Source organism: Musa acuminata, chromosome BXJ2-3, assembly GCF_036884655.1.
Source record: "Musa acuminata AAA Group cultivar baxijiao chromosome BXJ2-3, Cavendish_Baxijiao_AAA, whole genome shotgun sequence".
NCBI lineage: Eukaryota > Viridiplantae > Streptophyta > Magnoliopsida > Zingiberales > Musaceae > Musa > Musa acuminata.
The window spans coordinates 33328145-33348755 of record NC_088340.1 but is presented as its reverse complement, the minus strand read 5'-3'; the positions used below and the strand labels follow the sequence as shown (position 1 = coordinate 33348755).

The 20611-nt window shown below is 41.6% G+C and overlaps 3 protein-coding genes across 7 annotated transcripts; 1 reads left to right on the top strand and 2 right to left on the bottom strand.

The window, feature by feature from the left end:
• Positions 1-236: 236 nt before the first annotated feature.
• On the bottom strand, positions 237-4591 carry LOC135607781 (pentatricopeptide repeat-containing protein At1g71460, chloroplastic-like). 3 transcript variants are annotated; one of them, XM_065099851.1, is made up of 3 exons: positions 2041-4591; positions 854-971; positions 237-729 (listed from the first exon to the last, which is right to left on the bottom strand). In XM_065099851.1, the coding sequence occupies exon 1, from the start codon at positions 4577-4579 to the stop codon at positions 2465-2467; it is 2115 nt and encodes a 704-aa protein (XP_064955923.1). In that variant the 5' UTR covers positions 4580-4591; the 3' UTR covers positions 237-729; positions 854-971; positions 2041-2464. The 3 variants fall into 3 exon arrangements, with proteins under 3 accessions (XP_064955923.1, XP_064955922.1, XP_064955921.1); XM_065099850.1 differs by having other exon boundaries at positions 832-4591; XM_065099849.1 differs by having other exon boundaries at positions 237-971.
• Positions 4592-4668: 77 nt separating this feature from the next.
• On the top strand, positions 4669-16228 carry LOC135607782 (uncharacterized). 3 transcript variants are annotated; one of them, XM_065099852.1, is made up of 10 exons: positions 4673-5002; positions 6085-6123; positions 6360-6480; positions 7369-7430; positions 7774-7841; positions 8155-8204; positions 9000-9069; positions 14842-14962; positions 15035-15151; positions 15829-16094. In XM_065099852.1, exons 1-10 carry the CDS (start codon positions 4706-4708, stop codon positions 15922-15924), a joined length of 1041 nt encoding a protein of 346 aa, XP_064955924.1. In that variant the 5' UTR covers positions 4673-4705; the 3' UTR covers positions 15925-16094. The 3 variants fall into 3 exon arrangements, with proteins under 3 accessions (XP_064955925.1, XP_064955924.1, XP_064955926.1); XM_065099853.1 differs by lacking the exons at positions 14842-14962; positions 15035-15151 and having other exon boundaries at positions 4669-5002; positions 15829-16228; XM_065099854.1 differs by lacking the exons at positions 6360-6480; positions 7369-7430.
• A 1349-nt stretch (positions 16229-17577) lies between these two features.
• LOC135607784 (zinc-finger homeodomain protein 4-like) lies at positions 17578-19969 on the bottom strand. The gene has a single exon (XM_065099855.1). The coding sequence runs from the start codon at positions 18645-18647 to the stop codon at positions 17874-17876; it is 774 nt and encodes a 257-aa protein (XP_064955927.1). The 5' UTR covers positions 18648-19969; the 3' UTR covers positions 17578-17873.
• Between the last annotated feature and the right edge of the window lie 642 nt (positions 19970-20611).

Here is a 20611-nt window from a genome sequence, read left to right as displayed (position 1 = left end):
TACTGCTGTCGAGATGCAAATTAGCTTTCAGCACCCATCTCTCTCTCTCTTGTCTTCTCCTTATTTTTGTTGTTTGAAAGCCTCACCACATCAGGTCCTTCAACCAGAGGGAAGGCTACACTGGCTTGTCACCCGAAGTAGGGTAATGGTCCAAAGCATATAAGAGAAGATGCTGTACTTTTGATTGAAGTAGTCCAAGAAAAAAGTCTCCCTCTTGCCTCACATTGCAAAGATCATTCATGAACACTCTATCACCCAAGATCAAACATGACTTGCTTGGGTGATTGCTTGTGTAATTGAAACTGCAGTATGATGTCCAAAGCTTGTAGGCAATTTTGTGCATTGCTCATAGGACACCAACAATATTCTAGTAAAGAGTAGTAGTACATGAAGATGACCATAACATAATAGATTCTATGGCCAAAGATGAAGAACTAAGAGTCACAATTAGGTTTTTGTCCTCTGAAACAAAGCCAAGTATCTTGGCTACATTCACAAGGGATTCCTTAGCTCCTCCACTACATGTACCCCAAATGTAACTGGTGCCTCAGATTTCAGCAGTAGTAGCAGCAGCAGGAGATGAACAGTGTGGTAGGTACACTTTCACAGATCTGTAATAGCTTTGCATGCTTCCTTGCAAGCCATAGCTCCATAAAGATGAGCAACTTAGCAACATGGTTTCACCTCTTGCAGCTCAAGATCTGGTCAGACTCCAACCAAGCTTCAAATCTGAGAAGAGAGGAGAGAGGAGAAATGATGCAAACACTACAGCAGGCAGGCCAGCAAATTGACTTGAGAATAGGGACATGATGAGCAATTATTAGGCTGTACATCGACAGCATTGTCGTAAAACCTGACGCATTCTGGCTTCTCTCTTTGTTCATCACATGGAAACCAGCAGCAGCTGCTGCTGCAGCAAAGAGATCCTCTTCATGATCTGACGGTCTTTGCCTCTCTAAGGCTAATACTCACTGAGAACAAAATTACAACAGATTAAGACAATGTAAACAGAAATCAGGCATGCAAGAAGTATGAAGCATTTAACCAAACAATGAACTTGTCATATTAGTATATTACAGATTGATAACAAGAACCAGAATACATAGTGCAAAATGCTGAAAGCCAAATGTGCAGGCCAAGATTTCTATAGGCAATGGAGTCATCAGCTGCTTTGAGATACAGGAAGGTCTCTGATTGTGGTCATTAAAGATTCATGCTCATTACTTGAATTGCTTCTCAAGGATTAAAAAAAAAGAAATAGTTAGACCTAAAGAAAGGATTGTTCCATAATTTTGTCAAGAATTTTATATTCTAATCAAGTCATCTTTTTATAGATATATCAAAAATTGACATAATTATCAATGTATCATTTTTGTTATCATCAATTCATCATTATTCTTTAAGGGGAGCTACATAATATTCTGCATAAATTTCATCATCAACTCTTCCAAAATTTTCAACAAATCCAAATGCTAAGGCTGGGCATAATTAAAAGTTCTTATTCTAAGTCCTGGTTCGTGTAACATCTGTTCCCACTCAAATGCTTTTCGCTTTTGTACAGGCTACCATCACAATATATGAGAGAAAAAATATTTTCTGATTGATAAGAAAATATTTCCTCTTATCTCTACAACCATGAATCATAGACATGATTCTTTTTATTACTTGCAAAATGTATCGCATTGCAGTAGGCTTTAGTTCTAATAATGATTTAGTTCCTTTGATTACTTAAACTGTAGACACAATACATTGATCACTATAATATCTTCACAAAGATTTTGGTTTATAGATAATATATGCTGATGCAGCTGATACAGGAAAAGAGTTAGAGAGATCAGAAATTGTCAGAAAAATGGGTGCTTCATCCTTTTGTTTTCAAAAATAGAAAGATATGTTAAAACTTTCAGGTTGTATCAGAACAACCTAACGAGATCATTATACAAAACATCAAAGTGAAGGAACAATCTGTTTTAGCAGTTTAAGCCTGCTTAGCCATCCGATAAGCTGTACTCAAATCAAAAAGTAAGATGAAAAACTTACAGTGATGCTATTCTTGGTAGTGTCAAATAATAAAAGAAGAATTCAACAGCTAGGGATGGAGTTCAGACTTGGAATTCAGTTGTCTAGTATGTACATTGTTTCCCCTACCCTCCCGGAGAACTGGTATTTTTAAACAAAAAAATAAAAAACTAAATCACAGCAAACTTGGATCCTTTATGTTGTTAGGCATACGGGAATGATCCTCCCCTCCCTGGATCCATCAGCTGCAATGAACATATAGAACAGTAATAAGTTCTTGAGAGATTGGACAACATTTTCAAGTATCAGCCAGTTCAGCTGCTAATGATTAGATATCTGAAGAACCTGTTCCCTCTGATCCAAATCAACAACTCAATGTTCAGATTCCAGAAAATAGACCATATCAAGGGAAGCATCCCCAGCCAGAAATCAAGTGACATGCACATCATACAGAGAGCAACATGGATCTTAAATAGAGAAACTTCTGCGCTTCATTGATCCGACCTACACGAGTAAGAAGGTTGATAATGCAGTCATAATTTTCTTCGGAGGCCTTCAGATCATACTCTTGGATCATCATATTAAATATTCTGAGAGCTGCATCAACCGACTCTGCTCTCTCATAAATTCTCAAGATTGCATCAAACATGAAATGGTTTGGAACAAAACCATTCAATAGCATTGAATTAAAGAGATAAATAGCTTCTTTGTACTGAGAGTTAAAACCATAAGCTTCTATAATAGATGTACAACTTAGAGATCCTTTAGTCTCGGTCCTATCGTACACCTTCCTTGCCGTCTCAACATCTCTGCATTTGCCATACATTTTCACTACTTCTGCTATAGCAATAGGTGCTGACTCTAGTTTCATTTTCAACAGTTGACCATGTGCTTCCCTCCCAAGTTTTAATGCCCCTATCTCACCGCAAGTGTTCAAAATCCTAGCTAATGCAACAACATCTGGCCTCCGGTTAGCTTGGAGCATGGATCGAAACACATGCAATGCATCATAAGGGCAGCCATTCTTCAGGTATGAATCAACCAAGGCTGTCCAAGCAAGGACATTCTTTTTCTCCATCATATCGAACAATCTGCAGGAATACTCCAAGTTTCCACATGCTGAATACATGGTCATCAATGAAGTGGACATGGAGACATTTGGTAAGAACCAATTTTTCACAGCATAAGCATGTAACTCCTTCCCTTGTCTCAATGCCTTCAGTTGGGCACAAACAGGGACAGCTGTTGCAATCGAGACAACATCTGGCTTGATTCCTTCCTGCTGCATCCAAACAACTGATCTCAGAGACTGTTCAAACCTGCCGTTTGATGCATATCCTGACATCAGAGCAGTCCATGACACTGCATTCCGCTCATTAGACCCATAGAAAACCCGCCTCCCCGACACCATATCCCTGCATTTGCAGTACATATCAATCAATCCTGATTGAACAAATACCATTTTGTCATAGTTCCTGAACCTCTTTAACACAAAAGCATGAATCTCACGGCCTAAATGCCGTTCTGCGAGCTCTCCAATCACTGGAAGAATTGATGTTACTATTACCGAATTGGGCTCTATCCCTTCACTTCCCATCCATCTCAAGTACTTCAAAGCCTCCCATCTCAACCCATTGTGCGCAAAGCCTGCTATCACCGCTCCCCAAAGAACAATGTCTCTCTCGGTAATTTCATCGAAGACCTTCATCGCCATGTGAATCTTGCCACATTTGAAGTACATGTCAATCAAACAGGTCTGTAAGAGCACAGAAGCACTTGCAAATCCATTCTTGATCAGGAGAGCGTGCGCCTTTGTGCCCTGAGCGAAGGCCGGCGAGCCCGCAAAGCTCTTGAGCAGGCACGAGAACGTGTACTCGTTCGCATCCACTCCCATTCCCCGCATCTCCGAGAAGACAGCCAACGGTACGTGGCCCCACCGGGGGCCGCCGGCGACGTTCCCCTTGAGCAGCGCGTTCCACGGGTACACGCTCTTGGGAGAGAGCTCCGCGAACACCCGCCTTGCGTCGTCCGGCGACCCGCAAGAGGCGTACATCTCGACGAGCTTGGCGAGGAGGAACTCATTGCTCTCGAGCCCGTGTATCCTCAAGTGGACATGGATTTGGCGGCCGAAAGCGAGGGCCTTGAGGCGGGAGCAGGCGGCGAGGAGGGCGGAGAAGGTGGTGGCGTTCACGGGGACGCCGCGGTGCTCGAGGTAGTCGAGGATGGTGAGGGCCTTCTTCAGCTGGCCGAGGCGGGCGAAGCGCTGGATGTCCTTGTAGATGGCGTGGGGGTTCTTCGAATGGAGGGGGAGCGAGTCCGGGAAGGCGTCCGCTTCGGCAAATTTGGGGGCTTTGAGGGCTCGGACGGCCGGAGGCTGTCGGGGCTTGGAGCGGAAGGCATCGGGGGGAGGGTTCGGTGAGGCTTTGGCGACGGCTGCAGGAAAGAAGACGGGGGGTTTGGAGTTGGCGGCGAGCAAAGCTTTGGAATCCATGGGAGAGCAATGGAAGGAAGAAGCCATACTAAGTGGCACGAGGAAGGAACTGCGCAGATATCCCATCATCCATAACGTACTCTCTCCGGACATCACATCCGTTGATTTAGAATCTAACGGTCAGATAAGAATCACGCTTACAAAATCAAGGGTCTGCACGCGGCCCTCTGGTGGCGTTCGAAGGCACAGACCATCATGTTATCCGTGGCATGCGGCCGCCCGTTCTACCCCCTGCGATCCTTCCATGGCCAACCCAATCGCCTGGTGGTCCGACGCAGCAGGGCTTCAATCGTCGAGCGAGGTTCCCCATGCCGACCGTGGAGATCCTATAGGAGCGGAAGCTTGCCCCCCTCGTCGTCCTCCTCAAGAAGCAGATGGAACGCGCGGCCTCCAGGGACAGACGGAGATCCTGCCGTGGAAAGCAGAGTTGGTTCCGGAAGCCCTTCTACTAGTTTCTTGTCCCTGCTCTGCCCTCTTCTCAAGTTCTTTGGTGTAAGAATTACTCTCTCCTCTTTGGCATTTCTGTTCTTGATTCTGATTGTACTACGTTCTAGGACTTTAAAGAAGTGGTTGTTCTAGTTTTCCGAATCTTAGTTCGTGCTTTCAGTGTTAGGGTTATTCTCAATAGGATTGTTTGTTCTAATCCATGTGCCTCGTAAACATCAAATCAAATTAATTTTCACCTTCTTCATTTCTCTGGATTAGAAACTGGACCCCTAGTGCCGGAGGAACCAGATAGCATCAAAGTCGAAATTTTGATGAAACCTGCTTTAGGGAAGCAATAATCAAATCTATTTATGTGAAAGAAAGGTTGATCATATAATTTGAGTGGGTTACTCTCTCTCTGCAAAAAATTCAAATGAGAATATCTGGTGAGGATATTAGTGATTTTGGTAGATTGGAAACCTGGATTCAAACTAAAAAGCGGCTATCTTGTTAGAACTAAATTGATGAACCCTACGAATAGCACATTTCATTGTGACCTTTTGTGTCTTTTATACTTTCCTCCTGCATCTGAACCAAATGGACCATGAAATGGGAACAAGAGTTATCTCACATCGATTCATTTCCTAAAGTTCGGATTCAATTACCAAATGTTTTGGATAATGTAGACACTTAAACTGCCTTTTTTCTTGTTACATATCGACGTTTGCAGCCATATGGCAGAAGTTTGTCTTTTAGAGAGTAAAATAAAACCATCTTACAAAATTACAGAAGGTTGAAATATGAGGGTCAGGACCTTGTCTATTTGGTACCTTCTTTGGTTTCTACCCTTTAATTCCCAGGTCTTGCCCTTGGACCTCTGGATTCAAAATGGATCCATTCCATTTGAAATGCACCTTGACCTGACAGTTCAACACAGATGATCTCAAATCTATTATTGACAAGCTTTTTCATGCATAGAGAATATTTTACTTGTAATAATACCATGCTTGCCAGATAATTTCAACAAATAATTAGACTGATAATGTTTCCCTTAGTTAGCTTTATTTGTTGTGCTTGAGGAACCCATTAAAGTTTTAAGCCGCTCTATGGATATGATTGATGTGTTTTGATCTTTTTCTTTGCAACAGGGAGGAGATCCGTCTCAAGAACGAAATGAATTTCTAGAGGTAGGATACATCCTATGATCCTAATCTTATATTTTTTTACTACTAACTGCTATGAGTATACAATATGCATCATTCTTCATCTGAATTAGTTGCTAGCTACATGATGCACTTAACCAATCAGCGAACAACTATTAGGATAAAGGACATAGACAATTTTCTTTGTAATATGAGAATGTAATCCTTTTGATTGTAGCACGTGTCTTATTTTTTATTGTAGTACCTGTTTTATCTCACAGGTTGCAACATCTTCACTATCTAGTTTAGCTAGATCTCCATGGGGTTCAAAATCATTAAACAACATAAACAACCTGGAATCTGCAACAAGTCCACAACCATACTTGCAAATATATGAATTTGGTAAGCTTCTTCTTACATCTACAGAGGGATTTTCATGTTTAATTATGATAACAAACAGTCTACAAGTGATTGGATCTAGCTTTAGATATGCTTTTAAGTGATCATATAAAACCAGCCAAATTAAGTAACAACCCACTATAACTTCGTTAATGCTTAAGAACAAAGTAGATTAAGAATCATTACTTGGAACTCCTACTTAGCACATGAAATTCATTTGACAAACTTGTAAAGAATTATGAGTCTCTTTGTCTTGGTACAATGGTAAGATTGTTTTTTACAATATGGGTTATCAGTATTCACGTCTCAGAAACAATATTTCTAATTATAAAGTAAATATAAAGTAAAGTAAGGTTGCATATATTGATTCTCCCAAGACCCCATTTACGAGATCCTCGTGCACTGGGTTCATCCTATTGTCTTGTTTGTTCACGAAAAAATTGATCATAGGTTATTAATCCTTTTTGGTTAATATGGTGAGAGAACTTACATCTTTAGTAGATGTACTTCTCTTTCCTTTTTCTTTTCTAAAACCCATCAGGAGGCTTATAAAACATCATGGTGCCTTTATTAGTTACATCAACTTAAAATTAAAGAGGCTTCATTGGAGAATTTAGTCTAATCCAGGTCATTCATGTCATTTACATGCTAGAGGTCATGTTTGCTTGTTTTTCATCAAATAAATCGAAAAGAGATTTTTTTGTTTGACTTAGGGCAACACATGAAATGTGTACCTGTGAAGTTGTATTTCTCAACTTAAAATTCTTACCTTATCAAGAAAATGATTCATTCACTATGATATTTATGTTGATTGTGTTGCGACTTGCGACACTTTTTTTCAGAATAGCATTGATTCACAAGTGGAATGTTCTTAATATTATTTTTCAACAGAGGCATGCCCTTTTTGTAGGAGGGTCAGAGAAGCAATGACTGAGCTGGATCTCACGGTAGAGGTACTAAAAAGTGATACTTATATTATTATTACCCTTAACCCTGTGAGTCCGTATACACATTTATCTGAAATTTTGTGTGAAGAAGGTTGGCAATGAAGGCATCCAAAGTCCTACTTTCTTTCATGCTTAAGAAACATAATTTGATGATATAAATGAATAGGAATTAGTGATCATTTAATCTCCCACATAGATTTAATTGGTTTCCAGTAAAATTTTCTCTGAGTTATTAGAAATAATACATCGATTCAATTTCAGGTCCATCCATGATATTGTACTTTAACATGTTCTCTTTTTTTATAAGTACTTTCATATGTCAGTTTGTCATATTTGGATCAGTTTTCAGGTTTACCCTTGCCCAAAAGGATCACTACGCCATAGAGAATTGGTCCGGAGTATTGGTGGGAAAGAACAGTAAGTATTACATTCACTGTCTTTAATCAAATACTTTGAGTAATAGCACTTCCATAATTATACTTGTCATCCATTATCATGTTTGATGTTAATATGACATATTCATTTATAAATATTGCAGCTTATGTTATTTTCTATTTCTTTTTTTGGACATTTGCATATGCATAATTTCAATGAATTGGTCTGAGACGTGCCATTTAGTTATTAATTGAAAGAATATATTTCTGTGATGTGAAGTTTTTCTTGTTGTGATGCTTTTATTATGTGGGGTTTATTAGAATCTCATTTTTACTTGAAAAATGCTTTTATGCAGGTTTCCTTTTCTTGTGGATTTGAATACTGGTGTTTCAATGTACGAAAGCAGTAAGTCATCATGCTGTAGTATGCTTTCAGTTATTGCACATGAATACAGAACTTATAGGTGAAAATTTTTAAACCAGAGTATTTAGTTTGGTATTTCTCGATTGTCTTCTCCATAACAGTTGGCATCAGAATTAAAATCAGAATTTAATTTGAAATCCACTAGAATTTTTAGGAATGAGATCTGAAATCACACTTCCAGCTCACTAGGTAGAATTTCAAATCTTTCCATATAGGGGATTTTGATTCCCTTAACTATGAGATTTGAAATTTTATTCACCATAACCAAATATAACTCTTGAAATTGATACCATTTATTTTAATTCTCATTCCAATGATCAAAACCTGTGAACCAAATGACCTTTTAAAGTTTATTATGTAACAAAGAGATGATTACTGATATATCTATTTGATACCAGTTTTGCTTATGGAATTATTTTAAATTTATAATGTATAACGGGATCTTTTGATCTGTGAAGTTCCTATCATTGATAAGAGGTAGTAGCTTCATGGCAGGCTTCATTTTCATGCCATTATCTGCACGCAAATGCAATGTCTTGATACAATTTGTGATAGCATCTACTGTTAGTTGGCTAGGTTTCTTGTACAAGGATGATGCTTTCGTGTACCAGTAGCTATTCATGTTAAACTGAGCTTTGAAGGTGGATATCATATTTGTGATTTGCTACTTCTAGAATCATGCGAATATTTATCTTTCTGCATGTTACTGTGATCTTGCTTGTAAACTTTATTGATGTCTGAAAACCTCCTTATAACATGTAATTTGTACATGTATAGATGATATAGTGAAGTACCTATTCAGGCAGTATGGTCAAGGGAGGAACCCATCTTTTGGTCTCTTGGAGAGGTAATATTTATCAGTCATTTTGAAGTTTTGTTCATCTAGATACTGACATTTCATTTTGTTTTATTATATTTTGCTTTTTTTTGTTTTCGGCGGGAGGGGAGTTTGGCAATCTAACACCTGGCCTCTAGTATTGATTTCTGAGGGATAACATAACATGTAGTGATGCTTGAATGTTGAGGGGTATTAGTTCAAGCATTAAAAATGTTCAATTACTTTCAAAGAAGTACTATGACTAGAAATGTGACTAAAGTAGGCAATAGCTGGCATATGTAATATAAAAGAAGTTGATCTTGTGTCCAACTTGAGAAGATCATTTAGTTACAGGTTTACTTAGTCGGATTAGTTTAAGTCTCTTGAAATTGATATTGGCCTTGTTGATCGTAGTTCCAAAGACTTTGGAACTTCTTTAAGATGCTGGTTGGATGTTACAGAATCCTGGTAACTTTATACACATGCCATGCAAGCATCCATACGTAAGTTGAATTTGGTGTCCCATTGAGGAATCAGTATTTTGACAGTAGTCCTATTTGTGTCATATTTTCCACTTCTTGTTATATTAGCAAAATTATATCCATGTCAAGAGCACTACAACACTCTTCTTTTAGAGCTGCATATATTATCTCAAGATTTTCAGGTTTGAATATGTCGCTTTTCATTTCTGCAAAGATGTCCCTTGATGATTGTTCCTAGGTTTTAATATAAGGTAGCTGATAAGACCCTAAAGTCTTATCGTCGCTCTGATACCAAATGATAAGACCCTAAAGTCTTATCGTAGACTCTGATACCAAATGGTAAGACCCTAAAGTCTTATCGTAAAAAAGAAAAAAGAAAGGGGATGATCACTTCGAGGGGATCGGCCTCCTTGATCCCTTCGAAGTGATCATCCCCTTTCTTTCTTCTTTTTTACGATAAGATTTTAGGGTCTTACCATTTGGTATCAGAGCCTACGATAAGACTTTAGGGTCTTATCATTTGGTATCAGAGCGACGATAAGAATTTAGGGTCTTATCATTTGGTATCAGAGTGACGATAAGACTTTAAGTCTTATCATTTGGTATCAGAGCGACGATAAGACTTTAGGATCTTATCAATTGGTAATGATAAGACCCTAAAGTCTTATCGTAAAAAAAAGAAGAGAAAGGGGATGATCACTTCGAGGGGATCGGCCTCCTTGATCGCTTCGAGGGGATCGGCCCTCCTAGGGTTTGTCAAAAGACAGAATAGTATTTTTCATAGATTACTAAAAAGAAGCAGTTACATCCCTATTTATAGAGTTTCACCCAGAGTCCATCAGGACTTGAACTCTAATAATAAATAAATATTAAATAAACCTCTACTTGACTCTAACTGAACCAAACCGACTCAATAAACAACTGGACTAAACAGACTCAATAAACATTATTCAAAAGCTCAGAAAAAGGGTCCTAACAATTCCTCCCTCTTCAAATCAGCCTTGTCCTCAAGGCTGAGCAGCATCAATCTCGGGGAGCTTCTCTTTCAGCACTAGCCATAGATTATCTGCAACGCATCACAACCCGTTGATCAAGTAAGTATGGTCTCCACTTTTTGATAGTGTAAGCAACGGATCGGTCTTTCAGTGTAGTAATCGTTGCATGAAACTTCTAGCCTCGTATAATCAATTTTATCTTTGAACATTTGCTATCACAAGTGAAAATCCGTCCATCAACGATCTTTACTTCGAATATGTCATAGTCTTCAATGTGGTGGGCCAATCGGTCAACAGTCTCATTGTCCATAAAATTGTTAGTGCTGCCAGTATCAATCAAAACTATAACAGGTTGATGTTCCAGAGTTTCGCCAACTTCCATAGTTTGCGGGTTAGAGTAGTCGGCTAATGCATGCATTGTATGTATGGTAGGTCCAACATCTTCATTAGAATTTATACCTTCATGATCGGAGTCCACATTCTTAGCTTTCGGTTCCTCTCCAATTGGTTCAATCATCAGAAGTTGCCCATGTTTACATCGGTGCTCCATACTCCATTTTTCATCATAATACAAACATCTTGCTGATCTTTCCTTGCTAATTTTTTTCTCATGTAGATTTGCAAATGAGATCGCAGCTATCATAGTACGGGGTTGACGAGCCTTAACTTCACACCGGATCTCTGGAATAAGCCCTTCAATAAATGTATCCAGAAGTTGTCGGTCCGACCAATCTCTAGCTTGATTTGATAATCTTTCAAACCTACTTTGATATTCTAACACTGTAGAAGTTTGATGAATTTTGGCGAGCTGGTAATCAACATTCTCATATTCGGATGGGCCAAAGCGAACAAGAAGCCCTCTTTTGAACTGCTCCCATGAAGGAACTCCGTGGAAAGTTTCATACCAATCGTACCACTGGAGTGCATCTCCCTCGAGCCGGATTGAGGCCACTTCTACCTTGGATTCTTCTGGGGTTCTGTGAAAACGGAAAAAAATTTCTGCCTTAGAGATCCAATTGGTCGGATCTCCATCTTTCCATCTCAGAAATTCCATCTTCATGTGTGAGTAATTTGTGTCACAATCTTGTGGCTCTTTTCCTGTATTTTCAGATCTGTGCAACGTAGAACTTGAGCCCCCATTTTGTTGAAATTTGCTGAGGCTCTCCACTAGGCTCTTTTTGAAATCATTAAGTGTTTCTTGTAGTCGGTTCTCAATTCTGATTTCCAATGCTTCCATTTGTGCTTTCATTGAGTTATCAGTGGCCATTGCGTAAGACTGCAAATCTGTAATCTCAACTTCTGTTTTTTATGTCGGTCAAGGGCATCAACACTGTCGATGCGAAGTTGCCGAGGAGGTAGACGCCAAGGGCAGTTCTGTGGTCGCTGCGTTGGAGGAAGAGTAGCTGCCCTGTTTCTATCGCTGCGTGAGGTGAGAGCGCCGGGGTTGGAAGGCGACTGCGTTGATGTGGTTGCAGCTGTTGCGACCCAAGGGGCGATCGCTGAGCAACGGGGTTGAGGCAAGGCAGCGTACTTGCTGCGGTTGCTGTGTTCGCTGTTGGAAGGCGGCTGCTGCAGAACGAGGGGTTGGTCGTTGGCCGGGAGCGACGACGGTGGTTACAATCGACGGCTGCGCCAGCAGAGGGTGCCACTGTTTTTGTTGCTGCGTACTATGTTTTTGTCGCACCACCGAAGGAGTTGGCCGGAAGGATCACGAGCGGTTGAGGAGAAGGCTGTGGTGGCTGGCAGCAGCGGTGGTCGCTAGCCGGAGCGCAGCGTTGGCGGTGGAGAAGGAGGCAGCGAGGGTCGTGGCCGGGATCGACGGGGGCTGCAGCAACAGAGGAAGCTCTGTTTCTGCAACCGTTGCAACGAGGGCTGCGGCAATCGGCGGCTGCGGCTGCGACCCAAGGGGGGGCACAGCGAGGGTTGCGACTGGGAGGCGGGCAGCGGTGATCGAGCGATCGAGAAGCAGCGGCGACGGTGGAGAAAAAGGCATTGAGCGTCGTCGCTGGCCGGGAAGTTGCGATGCTGGAGATGGGAAACAGGGTGCTCTGTTTCTATCGCACCACAGCCGGAGCCACTGGCGATGCTGGCAACGGCGGTGCGACGGTGATCGTGCGGTCGAGAAGCAGCGGTAGCGGTGGAGAAGGAGGAGTCGGCGGTTGTAGAGGCAACTGACGCCTGCGGCAGGAGAGGGACCGGCGGCTGCTCTGTTTCTATCGCACCACAGAAACAGCGACGCCGACAGATCGCACGGCCGAAGCTGCAACCAAGGGAAGCCAGCGATGGCGGTGCGGCTAGGGTAGCGTCGTCGACGGTAGAAGCGGCGATGGGTGGTCCGCTGGCTGGGAATCGGCGGCCGCAGCCCTTCTCGCTCGAGCGAGATGCGGGCAGCGAGGAGGCGAGGTGAGAAGGTTGCTGGCCGGGGCACAGCGGCAGAGGTGGGCGCTAACCGGGGAGCAGCGGCGGCGGTGGGCACCGACCAGGAAGCATCGCCGGCAATGGAGGAGAAGGAAAGCAAGGGTGGTCGGCGCTGGGAAGCAAATGTTCCTTCTTGGTTGAGAAGGAACAGCGTGCGTGGCTACCGGCTTCGCCCTCACAATTTTTTTTTTTTTTTTTAGATGATGAACTACAGTGAGAACGCCGAGGATCGCTTCTTTGATACCAAATGATAAGACCCTAAAGTCTTATCGTAAAAAGAAGAGAAAGGGGATGATCACTTCGAGGGGATCGGCCTCCTTGATCGCTTCGAGGGGATCGGCCCTCCTTGATCGCTTCGAGGGGATCGACCCTCCTTGATCGTTTCGAGGGGATCGGTCCTCCTAGGGTTTGTTAAAAGACAAAATAGTATTTTTCATAGATTACTAAAAAGAAGCAGTTACATCCCTATTTATAGAGTTCCACCCAAAATCCATCAGGACTTGAACTCTAATAATAAATAAATATTAAATAAACCTTTACTTGACTCTAACTGAACCAAACCGACTCAATAAACAACTGGACTAAACAGACTCAATAAATATTATTCAAAAGCTCAGAAAAAGGATCCTACCAGTAGCAGACCAGGAATTCTGTTCTTTGGATTTAAATTAGATCATTCTAAATGTACGATTCTGTTTACCTACATTATCTATTAGCATGCTTGTAGAACATACTTCTAGAACCATTTAATATCAGAATTTGTCATTATGTTGTTGATAATATGAGTTACTAATTAGTTATTAATCACAGTCAATTCCTCTTTAATTCCATGATGTATACTTTTTCCTGAAAATTCCTTGAATAGTTCTTAATAATTTGTAGCAGTGCTACAGTAATACAGTAGACAAAAAGAAATATTTTAAATTAGATGTACCGCTCGGTACACCCTGGTGTACTGCTCGGTATGTCCTGGTGTACCGCTCGATACACGGTACTGTATCGTACCGAGCCAGCCTCGAAACACCGGTACGGTACGGTATTACATACCTTGCTCTGTATAATGTTACTTTTCTTGTTTCATTTAGTTGAAGACCACGTGATAATTTAAATTAACGAAGACCGGCTAAACCTATGACATGAGCCACTACATAGGAACTAGAAAGAGATACACAGCTACAGGAACTTTTATGCAGTATCATAACATAGTACCCTCCGAGGAAGAATTAGGTATGATGTACAAACTACAATTTACTGTCACCTTTGTTGTAGCTTTTGACCTATGCTGAGCTTGTCCTTATATGTATGTACTTTCTTTAGCCATCCGTGTACCCGTGAACTATAAATATTTTTGTTTCAACCCTAGCCTTGTCAGCTTGGCAATCAAGTAATTCATGTGGTTGGTACAATTTTCAGGCTCCATGTACCGACTTCATCTTGATGTTAAAAAGGCTTATGTGACGATGATGATATACATGTGTATCAAGTGAACTTCAACATCTAAGTAGTTAAGAATTCTTCACTGCCATCATTGCTGCATTGTTGGTGCAGGACTGTCGAATCATTTTACTTACTTGAGAACAAGGTTCGTAATACCGTATCGTACCGGAGTTTCGACCTGAACTCGGTACCGGTACGGTACGGTATACCGCTCGGTACACCTAGGTGTACCGAGCAGTATATTCAGGCGTGTCGAGTACTGTAGCAGTGCTACAGTACTGCTACAGTATCGGAACGGTAACATATGGTCCGCGTATCGAAAGTCTGACGAACCGGTACGTACCGCCCGTACCGGGCGGTACGGATCGGTACTGCAAACCATGCTTGAGAATATATTGCCAAATAAGGCACCAATTTCTAGAATGTCTAATTTCATAAATTGAAATCTTACCCACCTATGGGAGGAGCAGCACAGTGTTCACAGGATGGGTACCTACTCTTCTACGGGCCGGTAGAGGCATGACATTGTGGAAAAATGCAGGAAAGGAACCTTCGATGAAGCTAGAACTTTATTCATATGAGAACAGTGTGGTATGCAATACTTTCCTTCGACAAATGTTCTTTTGATGTCTTTTCCATCCTCAATCTTCTTTTTATATGTAGTATTCTAGGATTGTTCGAGAAGCGCTTTGTGAGTTGGAACTTCCATACATTCTCCAAAATGTTGGAGAGGGCTCAACAAAATCCAAGTTGCTTCTTGAGACATCTGGTTCGAACAAGGTGAGCCATCAAGGTGTAAAAATCGATTTGCATTAAAAACAAAAGAAGATATCTAAATATACACAGAAAGATATTGTGCTTGCATCTCAACTGAATTTTTAAGCACCATGTTCTCTATTCTAGATAGCCAAGTAAACAACTTCTTACTGGGAAATCATGCACTTATTAGAAAAAGAGTTTGCTATGTCAGCACAAGAACCCATTTTTGTATTAAAGAGGCCACATGGCACCTGTTCTTCCTTGCTAATCCTCTTGACACAGTAGGAAGTATTTATGGGTCTAGGTAATATCACATAACAAGCATAGCCCAATAATCCTTTGTAATACTTGTTTACCTTCTTGTATACTTCAATTGTTTTCTATTTTATCATGAGATTTTTTTTTTTTTATAAAGCAAGTAGGCTTTTAGCTGTAAACCAATTATGGGTTTCTCTAAGTATGTGATTATCTGGAGATATAGGCTAGTAATGCAATGAGATCATAGATAGAAGAATATGATGGCACGGATTGGTATCTAGGAACTGGACTTCAAAAATAATGGCAATGACATCTGCTGGATCCGTTGGTAGGATTGCTTGGCAATGACAAGTTTCATTGAGATATTTTTGTTGTCATGCTATTGCAACATCTAATGTAATTGATCCTAACATCAATTGTGTGGCATTTATCTGTTGCAGGTACCATATCTTGTTGATCCTAACACCGGATTACAAATGGGTGACTATAAGAAGATTTTGTCTTACTTATTCCAGACATACTCTGCCAGTAACTAGCTTTTCTTTCGCAAGCTCATTGGACTGTATCACACAAGATGTGTCCCTTCCATTTCATGCAGTAAGCTGTGCCATTTACCAAACTTTCGCCCAGCTAGAAAAAGAAGTGAAGAAATGTATGATGCCCAGTAATTCATTTGACAAATCTAAACCAGTACCTTTAGCTGATAGATTGCATTCCACTGAGAAATTCCACGATTGAGCTTTTGTTGAAGTATGCTAATTCCTTCAAGTACAGATACCATTTATATGTAATCATATAAATGTCTTTCTTTGTCATTAAATATTTCCATGGTCATCACCATTTATCCTTTGTTAGTAGTGATCACCCCAACCACTCATCATTATCATCCTATTTTTTATGCTGACCACATTTAGAGAATAAAGGAGACCTAGCAAAACTACATACACTTCTTTGCTAAATCAGTCATTTGCGCACCACAAAGGTCCTACCTTGATGCCTTGATGCAATGCCAGCACACTGTAGATGTGCTTCAGACTAGTTCATATGGTAATGTACTGTCTCAAGCAACTTTTATACTTTGAGGACACTGATTGCCCAAATCTTTGAGAACATTGCACATCCTTCTATTTCTATGGTATAATAGACCTTCCAGTGCTAGACAAATATTTATGTTCAGGGTCAAAGCATGTGATTGCTAACCAGGGAGCACTACTCTCCAATGGAGCAGTGATGCTCCTTATACCCTTATCATAAATGCCACTAAATGAGTTGACCTGCTGTTTTGGTTCCCATCTGTGGTAAGTTTCCAGTACTTTACCAGCCTATGGGCAGTGAAACCTGCAATCTGTTCCCACAACATAGGAGAAGCATAGTAGTGTCTAGTAGGGGATGCTGTAAAAACACCTCTATTAGGGACATAATGTTGGTGAGCACTCACAGCTTCAGTTGAGAATAAAGAAAGCTTTACTAATATCACATGAACTTTATCCCATGCACTTCACTGCACTGTACATTGTTCAGAACCAACTCATGAGGAAACTGAACATACAGTCAGTTCAGGAAGATGGCACCAAACTAGTAAATGCTATTGCCTTGGCAATGTTTAATGACAAAAGACTGACTATATGGTGACAGCAATGTCTTCTAAAGGTTGGTAGTTCAAATATCAATGGTGAAATAATATATTTATTGTCTTACTCAAAGGGAAATATGATATGCATGTATGTTGTGCCCAAGTTTCTACACTTCAATGGGAATATAATGTTTGATAGTTGGCTTCTCTGGTCAGTTTTCTTAGCCAAAAATAATAAATTGCATGGATGACTACATGCTTGCCTTGTGCAATTGGATTCACATGTATTTGCTGAACTCAGTGGGGGAGTGCTTTCCTCATTTTGATCATCTTCTTGATGATAAAATATATGATCTACTTGTCCTCTATTTTAAAGTATAAATAGCATATCTCTCTCTCTCTCTCTCTCTCTCTCTCTCTCTCTCTCTCTCTCTCTCTCTCTGTATATATGTATATATGTATTTGTGTTTATATATGTACAACTAAGTATATTTTGATGGTTTGCCAATTATGATATGCTGTTCATATTCAAAGTGCTTATATGAAGGATCAAGAAAACACAAACCAGTTCTTGAGAATTAAAAGAGAAGGTCAAAGAGAAGTCATACAGCCATCTGAAAGAAAGAGGCAGTGATTGATAACAATTCAAGGGATGTCTTCCTTGTCAGCTGTCTGAAACACCTGAAAGCATAGTCCTGGAATGACATTGAAGTGATCAACACCTAAGCTTGGAGAACTCTGTAGAAGAAAAAGTTCATGGTTTCAATCCACCAAGCTTCCTATCCTCCTTCATCACCTCATGAGTGACATGAGAAAATAGTTATGACATGCGACCACCAAACTCAAAACTTGGTAGGATGAGTATGTGCTATGGAAACACTAAATGACAGTGAGAATGGCAGAATGAAGTGGTCATTCAAGCTGGAGAGAGATCTTCCCTGCCAAATTGTGCTTGTTGTTGTGCATCCACACCTTGAGGACTCTCCTCTTCACCCCAGTCTCCTGGCAGAACTGCTGCACCACACTCTCCTCCTGCTTCTGAAGCCTCCATCCCACCTTCTCAGCAAATCTCAGCATCTTCTCCTTCTGCTCTGTGGTAAACCTAGTTCTGAACCTCTTCTTCACCATGGCAGGCCTCGGCACCATCCCGCCAACTCCTTCCATCTCGTCAGACTCGGAGGTCTGCATGGCTCCCAGTGGCATCACCACCCTTGGAACGAGGCTGTTGCTTGCAGGGCTGTAGCCAAATGCATCTGATCCTGAGACGAGGAAGCCCTTCTGACCCATCATCACCTTCCTCCCCCTAAAGGGGTGGAAGCAGTCACACGAGGGCTCGCCTTCTGTCTCTTTCCTGTGGAAGTTCCTGTGGCAGCCGCAGGCAGAGCACTTCAAGGCCTCTGGAGTTCCTTCCTCCCCACTTGGCATGAACTCACCACAGCCATCAGTAGCACTCCCACCGATGGAAGCTGCGTGGTTCTTGTGGCACTCCCTGTACTTCACCACCACCCCTTTCTTGCCATGGTGATGGTGGTCCTCTGTGGTGACAATGGAGAGGGGAGGAGGAGGCCCATTGGTGGAGTGGTGGATAGGAGGGGTGTCATGGATGCTGCTGTTGTGGCCATGATCACCAACACATGCACTGGCCATTGGTGTTGGCATCTCTTCTTCACGACCAGAAACATCCATTCTCTCTCAATCTTTGTTCTCTTTCTTTATTTGAAGTGCTCTTCTTGACCTGAACACCAGAAGGAAAAGGACAATGGACAAGAAAGATTGATCTTTTTTCTTCTTTCTTTCTGAGAGCTAGACTAGACCACCCTCAAGGCTCAAAACATAAGCTATGGCTTCGGGTATGTCTTGGAAATCCAACTAAGATACTAATGGATCACTTTGGCTTTTGCAGAAATCAAAACCCTCAGGTTCTGGTGATCCTTATCCTGACACTCCTTGGGGTGAGGACCCAAGTGTGGATGAAGATCGGAGACACTAACAATGGAAGAGATGCTTGAATCTTTTCTCGATGTAAATGCGTTGAGAAGAAAGTAGAGGAAGGTAAGTAAGATTAGCAGTTTAACGAGGGGGAGAAGAAGACTCGAAGAATTTGTTCCGAATGACTGCCCTGAAGTTTTTCCTTGTACGAAGGAGGAGGAGGAGGAGGAGGAAGAACTTTGGAGTCTCCATAAGACCAAGCATTCATTATGATCTGTAGACCGGTAATTACCACTCTTTCTAAGAAGGTGAAGTCCTCAAATCTCATACAAAAGACAACTCAATTAGTTCCTATGGGCTGTGAGAAAGAAAACGACAACAGTGCCAAAGGTCTTCTTCCTAGAACCTCTTCATTGTCTCCAAGGACAGCTGAAGAGAACAAGAAGAGGTACTCCATGATACCTGGAGTCATGCAGAAGCGCAGAATGGTTGACAACCTGGGACAGAGCAAATCCCACCATCCTCGCTCTCGGCTGCAGGCATGGAAGGTGATAGAAAATCTGCATGGATTTTATCCCATAAGAAGGTACAGTGTATGCTTCGTTGTTCTTTCCATTGCGAGAATTGAGCATCAAGAGGAACTTGGACCGAAGAAGGAAGGCAAAACAAATAAAGGCCAAAGGGTGGAAGAAATCCCAGAGAGAGGAAATAAAGTGATTTGGTACAAGGGCTGTGGTGTGAGACAATAAGAGTCTTACAGCAGTAGTGAGGGAGCACAAATGTTGGAACAAGAAAGGGAAGGTAGAATTTTACAGGACAAAGGAAAACCGAGAAAGTTTCAGGGAGGCTGTGACCAAACAAAAAGAAAGTGGGGTGTTTGCTTTGCTTGCACTATCAGGAATCAAGCTTACGCCATAGATGGGGAGAGTGATGAGACAGAGAAAGAGACGACTGCTGTGTCAGAGAAGGGAGGCACTCGGTGAGAGAGAGAGAGAGAGAGAGAGATAGAGAGGAAGCAGCAGCAACAGTCCCCCTCATTATGGCGTCGAGGAACATAAAGAAAGCTTGCTAACAATACACCCTTACAGGAAAACAAATGACACAAACACGTAACAGCTTGAGAGTGGCCAAAGTCCCCACAGCATACCCTCAAACATTCCATTCCTCTCGCCGAGGAAATCAGATGTCGACGATTTGGCAGCAACTTCGGGCGTGCAATGAGTCCGATGAGAACCTGCAGTCATCAACGTCACTGGGAAGCTCTTCATGCACATTATCTTATTGTCAGCAAGAAAATAATAATGCACCATTCATGTGCGATGGGACTTTACTCGGTGCATCTCTCCTACTTCAAGCATCCTATGATTCGTTGCACTATCTTGGTCGGCTACTGGCAATGCTGCTCGAGCTTAGATCAGGCTTTGAAGGTTTCAGAGCCTTCCTTCCTTCCTTCCTTCCTTCCTCGGAAACATAAACGTCTGTTTGAGGACACTCTTATCGAGTGTTTGAGCTCTGTATTCAAAGATCATTACCGGTTCTTCACTGAACAAAGGGTAAAACAAAAGGTGAATGCCATGGTCCATGGGATTCATTGTTCTCTGGCTGAGCAACATCCTCCATCACAAGCCACTTTTGCTGTAGAACAGCATGAGATCCTTGAACATGTCTGGGGAAGCCGACATGAAACCTTTAAGGTGGAATTGTATCAGAACAGGCTGTTT